Here is a 9857-nt window from a genome sequence, read left to right on the forward strand (position 1 = left end):
GTGAATAACATCCATTGGGGTGTCTGTTCTGTGAGGGAGGACAAGCGTCTTGGACAGTGACTTACCTTTTTTGCTTTCGGTGCCATCCACAGCACAGCCTTCTGGCATTTGAATACTGAGTGGACATCATTCTGCTGCAGTAGCATTTATCTTTTCCTGTCTGAATCCCAAAGTGATGTAATTTTTCTTTTCATACTTAAGCTCCCTGTATCTTACACACTTCCCCTTCTTTCATGCTACAAATTATTAAACATCATTCTGTCCCCTCTGCAGACATAAGCACTTGCTCACTTTTACTTGTACAGCTTCAGGGGATGGGAGGTGGTTTTGTTGTTGTGCAGTACTTATCAGTCTGCTGGCAGTTTGAAATTTGATGTCATCCAACTGAACCAAGGAGTCGGTCTTCCAGTGTTCTGTTTAGCTGATTTTAAGTATTGAATACTCAAAGTATTCACTGTGCTTCTTATAGGTATGACAGTACGAATGCCTCAAACAACTGCGTATGTTATGAACAACGGACTAACTCTTGGATCTGGAGCACCTCAGCTTACAGTGCATCATCGACCACCACAAGTGCACGCAGTGAGTAGTCGTTTTGAAGTTACTTAATGCAATTTACAGGCTTGTCTCTGCATTAATGTCTTTCAGATTGCTTCTTAGTGTGAACTGCAGAATAGTGAAATGCGTTGTAGACACTTTGCAAGCCAGCTCACATGCATAGCACCACCCTGTCACCTACAGCACCTTCTGCCATGAACGGCAAAAGCTGTGCAGTCTGTTAGCTTGCCCCAGAGTTCTCCAGGTCACCAGTAGCACATATTGAAAAACGGTGCATTAATTGTCTGCAGGTGACTTCTGGAGTCAAGGGAAGAACTGCCACTAAAAAGTTTAGTCGTGGTTTGGCTACAGATTGCATGACCAGTTTCTCAGTATAGCTGTTTGCAAAACTGAATGTCCTGGTTTCGGCTGAGACAGGGTGAATTTTCTTTCTTCTAGCTGCTGTGTTCTCGATTTACTGTGAAAGTAATGTTGGCAACACATACTGTTTTAGTTGTTGCTAAGTAATGTTTATATCAGTCAAAGACTTTTTCAGCTTCCCATAGAAGCTGAGAGAGAACATAGACAGGAACATAGACAGGACAAGCTGGCCAAAGGAATATTCCATACCATAGACTTCATGCTCAGTATATAAATGGGGGTTGGCTGGGGGACAGGGTTCCACAATCGCTGCTCACAGCAGGTTGAGTGAGAGCAAATTGTGTTGTATCACTTTATTGTGTATATTCTTTTACTATTATCATCATCCTCTTCTTCTGTTACCATCTTATTAAATTTACTTTATCTCAACCTACAAGGTTTTTTTCCCCCCTCTTCTTTTCTCCCTCTTTTCCCTACCCTACTCAGGGGGTGGGGGTGAGCAAGCAAGCGGCTGCATGGTCCTAGTTGCCAACTGGTGTTAAACCACAAAACTGAGGTAGACAAACAAGATCTTCAAGGTTCCCACCTTCCAAATTTCAGAGAGGTTTTTTTTTTTTTTATCACTGTTGAGAGTGATTACTTCTCCATCACCTCAACCCCCTTTTTGTAAGTATTTGAGAATTTACTCTGATTCATTTCATGCAATCATAGAATAGTTTGGGTTGGAAGGGACACTTAAAGGTCATCTAGTCCAACCCTCCTGCAGTAAGCAGGGACATCTTCAACTAGATCATGTTGCTCAGAGCCCCATCCAAACTGACCTTGAATGTTTCCATGGATGGAGCATCTACCACCTCTGGACAACCTGTGCCAGTGTTTCACCACCCTCATCATAAAATTTCTTCCTGATATCTAGTCTAAATCTACCCTCTTTTAGTTTAAAACAGTTACCTCTTGTCCTATTGCAATAGGGCCTGCTAAAAGTTTGTCCCCATATTTCTTATAAGCCCCCTTTAAGTACTGAAAAGCCACAATAAGGTCTCCCTGGAGCCTTCTCTTCTCCAGGCTGAACAGCCCCAACTCTCTCAGCCTGTCCTCATAGGAGAGGTGCTCCAGCCCTCTGATCATCTTTGTGGCCTTCCTCTGGACCCACTCCAGCAGGTCCATATCTCTCCTGTACTGAGGGATCCAGAGCTGGACATATTTCATATGGTTTTGTTGTTGAGGCTGAACCAAATACGTTGCCTGCATACTCACTGTTGGGCAGTCGCATCGCTTGTGATGTCCTGAAATGGTAAATATATTACCAACAAGGTGGCTCACCATTCTTTCAGTGCAGGCACCATTCAAGTTCATGCATCATTCTCCAGTGATACACAATGAAATTAAATCAAGCCAGTATAACACAGAACACTTAAGATGACAAAAAGTACCCCAGATTCCAACCTGAAAGGCCCCTAACTGGAAGAATAACAAAATTTCATACTTATTGTAGCTACATTCCTAAATTCATTTTATCTAACATAAATGAGAGACCTAGGACTGTTTCTGTGGTATATTTAAAAGAAAATTTAAAAATTAAAAAATAAAAAAAAAATCAATAGAACGCCACATTTATGCCCCAAGTTCAAAATTTTCTGGAAACTGAATTTTTGTGATCAATTTAAGGTGATAAAATCCATGTGGCACCATTACTCATTCTTCCTTTTGTGACTGAAAACCTGCCTGTTGAAAAGATGATGAGTTGTCGGCTTAATCCACTGCCTGGGCTGGTTTGGGTGATGTGGGAACAGTAGCCAGAATGTAGATTAAAAGCCATTGTGAACCTGCCTGCCCAGTCTTGGTAGAGGGCACAGTGCTCAGTCCATTGCCTCTTGGGTGGGAGGCAAAGAGGATATAGGGAAATAACTGTGGCAGTGATCATTTGTACAGCTAGGGATTTCTATGCAAGTAATAAGAACTTATCGTATAATCGTATAACGGTTTAGGTTGGAAGAGACCTTGAAGCTCATCCAGTTCCAACCCCCCCTGCCATGGGCAGGGACACCTCCCACTACACCAGGTTGCCCAAGGGCCCATCCAACCTGGCCTTGAACACTTTGAGGGATGGGGCATCCACAACTTCTCTGGGCAACCTGTTCCAGTGCCTCACCACTCTCAAAGTGAACGATTTCTTCCTAATATCTAATCTAAACCTACCTTCCAGTTTGAAGCCATTCCCCCTCATCCTATCACTACGTGCCCTTGTAAAAAGTCCTTCCCCAGCTCTCCTGTAGGCCCCCTTTAGGTACTGGAAAGCCACTATAAGGTCTCCCCGGAGCCTTCTCTTCTCCAGGCTGAACAACTCCAACTGTCTCAGCCTGTCCTCATAGGAGAGGAGCTCCAGACCTCTGATTGTCTTCGTGGCCCTCCTCTGGACGCATTGCCACAGGTCCATGTCTTTCCTATGTTGGGGGCTACAGAGCTGGATGCATTAATCCAGGTGGGGTCTCGCCAGAGCAGAGTAGTGAGGCGGAATCACCTCCCTTGACCTGCTGGCCACACTTATGGCATCCTTGCTCCTACCCCTTCTCAACCTTTGTTGCTGCTCTCTTGCCTGCGCGCTCTCTGCACACAGGACTTAGAGTTGTGAGTGCAGGGTGATTGCAGGCTCATCTGCTTCCATTTACCTGGTGCATGATGAATTAAAGCCTCCTTCCACTGCTGCGGACTCTGACCTTCCCCTTATTGCTCTTACATTTCTCAGGAGCCACCACGCCCTATACATCCTGCCCCACTCCCGGAGGCACCACAGCCACCACGTCTGCCCCCTGAAGCTGCCAACACTTCTCTGCCTCAAAAGCCACAGCTGAAGCTGGCACGGGTACAGAGCCAGAATGGTATTGTGCTGTCATGGAGTGTCATGGAGGTGGACCGGAGCTGTGCCACTGTGGACAGTTACCATCTCTACGCCTACCACGAGGACCCAAGTGCCACGATGCCCTCCCAGTGGAAGAAGATCGGGGAGGTGAAGGCCCTCCCACTACCTATGGCATGCACTCTTACACAGTTTGTGTCTGGCAGCAAATACTACTTTGCGGTCCGGGCTAAGGACATCTATGGACGTTTCGGACCCTTCTGTGACCCCCAGTCCACAGATGTGATCTCTTCCCAGAGCAGTTAAACTAGAGATCTTTGGAGCCTTTAAACCTGTCCTACTACCAAGAATTACTCCAGTTTTGGAGGGTTGATACCATGCATGAAATTCACTTTTAAATCCACTCTCTGCAGGATTATTTTAGACAGTTGTGTGATACACTACTTGCATTCAGAACCAAAAGAAAAATAAAGCGTCACCTGCAGCAAGAGAGCCTGTTTTTTCTGGATAGCTCAAGTCATGGGCCCTTTGAAAATTTCATTTTCCCTTCCATGACAGCTGTTCCACCCAGATACCTACCTACCCTTTATCCAAGGGCAGCCGGGGTACCTGGGATTCTGCTTCAGAGTGGGAACAAAATCATAAATTACAGTTTGCCTGAAGCAAAACACACACATCTGTAATATCTATCGAGGCACCAACACGAGGGCAAGAACAGATTTGCCTCCTGTCCCCCACCACTCTGTGAGCAGGCTGTGACACGAGGGGTGATTCAAGGTCTCGCCTTTGTACTGGAAGATTGAGTGGCCTGGTCTTATTTTACAAACTCTAATGAGCTCTCTGAGGGGAGGGAAGGGAACTCGAGTCTGGCCGGGGAACCAAGATGTGTGTAAATTTGGAGGTGGTGGGGGAAAAAACAAATAAAAATCACCCCGCTACCTCCTGCCTCTCCTAACTAAGAACGCTCCTCTACCTTCACGACCCTCCCCCGCTCACACGGGGAGCATTCCGAGGTCAGATCTGAAACTGGATTGCAGAGACTGCATTCACACCTCTCTAGCTCGATAATTTCTCTGCCCCTCCCCTCATACATCCAGCCCTGTTTTTTAGATTTATTTTGTGCCTTAAAGAATAATTTCAGAAATAAATGTAGCCAGATACCTTGTGGTGTTCTTTTATTTGCTTGGAGTTATTTTTCCCTTTACCCTTCGAGCCTTTCAGCACTGCTTCTCATTTTCCTGGCCTGCAGTAAGGATTATTTCTGTAAAGACCAGGAAGTGTAATGCCTGCTGACGCTGGATTTGTTTTCCTCTGCAGTATCATTCAACCCTTTCCTCACTGTAATTCTTGAGTGGTTGGTTTTGTCCTGTCAAGAGTTTATTAAAAGTATACAGACAGTATTTTCCACCAGAGCCTTTCCCTGTTCTTTTGGGAAAGCCGTATGCTGCAGTTCGGCCAAAGAAGAAACCCCTGTGGTGTGGCATCATGAAAGCTTCCAGCTGGTTGCGCTCAGTTTGGGTGCTCAGTTAGTACAAAAAGAGAAGAATTTGGATTCCCAGTCCTTTTCTCTGTCTCGTCCCCTGCCTGCCTCTGCGGAAAGCGAACACATGTGAAGCGGTTTAGAAACGATTTTAGACACTGGCCTCAAACTTGGGAGCAACTGCAAAAGTTCATAGATGCTTTCATGATGCTTCTGAGCTGAGAAGAGAAAACGGTATGTCTGACCCACTGTCGTTGACGTGTTAAACCTGCTTTTTGCATAACCAAATTGTAACACAACTGGACAAGAAAGTCTATGTAAGGCTTTTATTTTTGCACTTTTCAGTCTCATTCCTGCCCAGCAGAACTAAACAGTGGATTTAGAAGGGAAAGTCGTCTTTTTTTCAATCTACTTCACCATGTAGAAAAGCTGTAGAAGATACCGTTTTTTAATTTCTATGCTCTTTTTCTCAAAACCAACATTTTAAAATGTGAAGCAAGGTTGAAAAAGGGCAGGAAAAATGAAATCCCAAAACATAGCTGTTGAACATGCTATGAGATTATGGGTTCTTTAGTTGTGTTCCCTTTGAGAACTTCTTATTGGTGAAAGAAACTGCATTGTAGCCTTCTGTCTATGCTATTTTACTGCACTCCTCCATGTCGTTGGGTTTGTCACTTCTGTCAGGTGAGTAATGAATATTTTCTGTATGGAAACTTGCATTTAAAGTACAGCAGTTTTATTGATTTGGGCGAGCAAAAATTCTGTCTAAATCCCAAGTATCATGAGAGAAGGTTCACACTGAATCTCTTGTATGAACGATGTGTAACCTTTCCTTTGAATAAGTTGTCCCTGTATTACTGGTGCCAATAATCAATAATGCCTTGACTTTTTCTATGTTTAATTAAATGTTTTGTCTGCCTATTTCAAGGAGTAATTACTTAATAATGCATTTAGTCTACTTATGGAAAAGTTGGGTCCTTATAAAGCCAGTTCTGTATTAGAGGTTAGAGCAGTTCATTCCAGTTGATGGCTGTCAAGTCCTCCTTGGGCAATTTTTTTTAATGTGTCTTTGAGGTGGTACCAAAGGGCCGTTGGCCATATCAGTACAATGAGGTTTTATAGTTTGAAAGTTAAAATAAATATTAGAATACAACCTAGAACTTATGCTGCTTATTTAATTGTGATTCCAGCCCAAACTATACATGAGCTTTTCTATAGTTTGTGCTTGTGTTTAGGTCACGATTGTTCTTAGCTTTGTCTTGCTTGGGATAGGCAGGGGGGAGAGTCCTGTGCTAGAACAGTTTTCCTTCCTCCAATGGAGGCATTGTTAGGGATGGTCTGGTATTGTGTTTGGCGGTTTTGTGGGCTGTATCTTTAGAGAAAGAAGACTCCTCTTTATTTGCTAAAGAAAGATGTAGTTCTCAACTGAACTGATTGTAAAACCTGGCTTCTGGCTTAATAGATCTGTTTCTGCTGTGTACTGCAGAGTGCAGTTAACTTTTTTTCTGACCACATTAAATAAGGTAGCTACTGACTGCTGATGGGAGCCATCGCAGCTGTGAGGTGAAGCTGAGTGCTCTTCTGTTTCATCCCAGCAGAGCTGCTAAAGGTCCCACTTCAAGATCTGAAGCAAGTAGTGGTGGCAGAGTATGCAGTAAAGCACGGCTTGGCTTTCAAATGCCTGGCTTAGTTTGGAGACCTTCAAGGTAGCTGGTTCTTAAATCACTGACACACAAAGGGAGAGCTCTGCCGTTTCTTTGAGATCATTTTTCACGGTGGAGCAGATCTCTGCAGTGATTATTCACTCCTTATGCTAACAAACAGGAGTATTGCTCAATTCCTTAACTCATGGCACTTCTCCCTATGTTGTAGCATGGCTGGTTAATTTTATTATCCTTTACTTCCCAGAAATGATAAAGCTGTTGAGAAATTCAATTTCTGCTAGCAACATACATTCATAAATAATTTATTTCATTTAAAAGACTTTATTCGAAATTATTACCAAAAGATGTGGGAACGTTCAGTACAGGTCTGTTAGCACTGTGCTTCTAGACTGGGCTCTTCGCAAAAGTGTTAGTTGCTGGAGGCTTCCAACAATCAATTGACTTTTAAATATGCTGAAAATCTCTCTGTGGCTTTTAAGTGGAAGGGTGGGGTTTAGTTTCTTCTCTGCACTTCATGCAAGTTTTTCCACCTTGTTTTCAGTACCCTGGTATGAAGTTGTTCCTAACTTAGTGTTTTGCTGTTGCTCCCGGGTATGTGACATTTCAGCAGTACCACCTGGGATCTAGTTCCCTGTGTTTTAGTAAACACAGCACCAATTCTACAGCTGTGCTTTCCATCCTCATTTACTTTCTGGTTTGGTTTGTTTTCTCTGTGTGATATGAGGGTATCTGCATGTCCCGGGTGAAAGTAATTTAAGTTTAAAGTTCAATTTCTGGTTGGAGAGGATCCCTGCTGTGGCTTGCTGATGGAAAAACACCATTCCTTTCCAGCACATTCCTCCTAGTCACAGCTTCACTGGCCTCCTTTATTTTAGCATACATCTAAAAAAGCTTTATTGATTCAAATAACGAAGCCCTGGGAAGGGGGCAGACTGTTGGAATAGCATCTGGACTGTATCTGCAGTAGCAGCTTCAGAAAAGGTGAGGGTGCAGAGGCACGTTCCCCTCAGCCTGTATTTATTTCCATGCTCTGACCAGCTTCCCGAGGAGCAGCAGTTGGTCTTGGACTTTGCTCCTTCGAAGTATTTGTGCTGCCCTTGTTCATGTTCAGTCACTGAGCCCAAGCACTGACACACTCGCCCCTCCCAAGCATTTTAGCACAAGGCTGGAACTGCCCGTGCTGTCTTCCCTGTAAAAATAAGGGGTCTTACCCTGCTTCCTTTGAAAACAACGGCAAAACCCCTCGTGCCTTCAGTGAGAGCACGACTGGGCCCAATAGTAGTATCCAAGCACTGTTTTGTACTGTAACAAAAATAGTCACTTCAGCCCTTCCTTTATGCTGTTTGTCTTAAATGTCCAATAAATTAGAATCTGTATTATATGTAGGGACAGGTCAAATCTGTTCCTGCTCCCCAAACAGCCATTCCCCAGTATTAGAGTATTGCATACACTGTAAAAATCAAGCTGTGATTCTGCCTTCTTATAAAATCTTTAGTATTTTCATTTAGTCAAAAATATCTATCCAGATTTTTTTAAACAGAAGCTTGAAATATTAAAAAAAATCTCTTTTTTTTTTTTTTTTTTAATTTGTTGGTTTGGATAGGGGTGGGCACTGTATGAAAACACTGGAGGGAGAGGAGTTCAAGTGACACTGAGCCAGCCCTGGCACCAAAATCTGTATCCCCTTCCAAACACCACCTGAGGGGAAAAAGCAAAAAAAAAATAGCTAAGAAAAAGCAAATGAATTTTCCTTTTCATCCTTTCTAAATACCTGTTAAAATGCATCTTTATTTCTCATTTGTCTGTACACAGGCTAAGCATTCTTTTTTTTCTATTTTATATATATATATATATATACACACACATATACATATATATATTTGAAGTGCTGTCTTAATTTAATGGGGTATAGCTGTAAATAAGACAACTGGGTAGTAGCCGTTTGGGGAGTCCTGTTCAGCTTTAGTAATTTATTGGCTACTGGGAGTCAAACATGCAGAATCCTTTGTTAGGAAACTCGGAATCTGATTTCTTGTTTTGTTTTGCAGCTGTACTTGTAAATAAAAAAAAAAAAAGGACTGATTTAATGTCCAACTTAAAGTGTGCAGTTGCAAGCTCTCCCCATTTTTGTATGTACTATAGATTAGTGTGTGTGTGTGCCTGTCTGTCTTAACTGTAGTGGGGTTTTTGTCTGACAAGCCTGAAATTAAATTTATACTTTGAAATAAACGACTGGGTTTTTAACATTTTGAGTCATCTGTGCTTAGTTCTAGACATCACAGGAGAACAACCCTTTCCAAAAGAGCCTGCTCTTCCACTTCAGAAGTGCTGCCACCTGGAGGAAGGGGCACCACAGGTGTTTCAGGCTGGCAGGTTTGCTGCCACCTTGCTCCAGTAATGCTGAGCAGCAATGGTTTGGCTCCAGGTCATTCCCCAAAAGTCAACTGCATGATGCTGCCCTCCCACCATTCTCACAGAAGCAAAAAATGAAAGCAATGCTCTAACTTCTGGAAAGTCACCTTCCAGGTGCTTTTGCCAAGCAAAGAGGAGTAGGTATATCCTGGACAGAGAGAATCTGCTAACTTGCACACCAAAGCTGCCCCAGAGGGGGACATGAACAGCAAACGGATTGCTGGTGCTACTGTCCTCTCCCTCCAAGGGGTTGGTTTGACCCTCTGGAAAAAGTCATTCTTTTAGCAAAAGGCTTTGGCCAAAGTACAGGAGCTGCCTTGGCTTTTTCACAGCACGCTTAAGCATTAGAGCCTTGAGCTTGCAGCAGTGGTCTCAGCCTGCCTGACTGGCCGTGCTTCTCAAGGCAGGGGGTGAGCTCTTGTCACTGCAGCAGTCACGGGTAAAGAAATCAGGGGTAATAAAAAGGGTGTTTTAATGCAGGGATCAAGAAAGTCTCTGCCCCCACCCAGTTGCTTTTTAAGGGTAG

General features: G+C 43.5%; 1 protein-coding gene across 3 annotated transcripts in view; it reads left to right on the forward strand.

Moving 5' to 3' along the window:
* The window catches only part of ATF7IP (activating transcription factor 7 interacting protein), an 84887-nt gene extending 79952 nt beyond the window's left edge, over positions 1–4935 (forward strand). For all 3 annotated transcript variants that reach the window (XM_082499375.1, XM_082499374.1, XM_082499376.1), the window contains exons 14-15: positions 470–582; positions 3665–4935. In XM_082499375.1, the coding sequence (XP_082355501.1) occupies positions 470–582; positions 3665–4081 (530 nt within the window). In that variant the 3' untranslated portion in view covers positions 4082–4935. The remainder of the gene's footprint in view (positions 1–469; positions 583–3664) is intronic.
* Positions 4936–9857: the final 4922 nt, after the last annotated feature.

The sequence above is a fragment of the Vanellus vanellus genome, assembly GCF_965231255.1.
Source record: "Vanellus vanellus genome assembly, chromosome: 1".
NCBI classification, from domain to species: Eukaryota; Metazoa; Chordata; class Aves; order Charadriiformes; family Charadriidae; genus Vanellus; species Vanellus vanellus.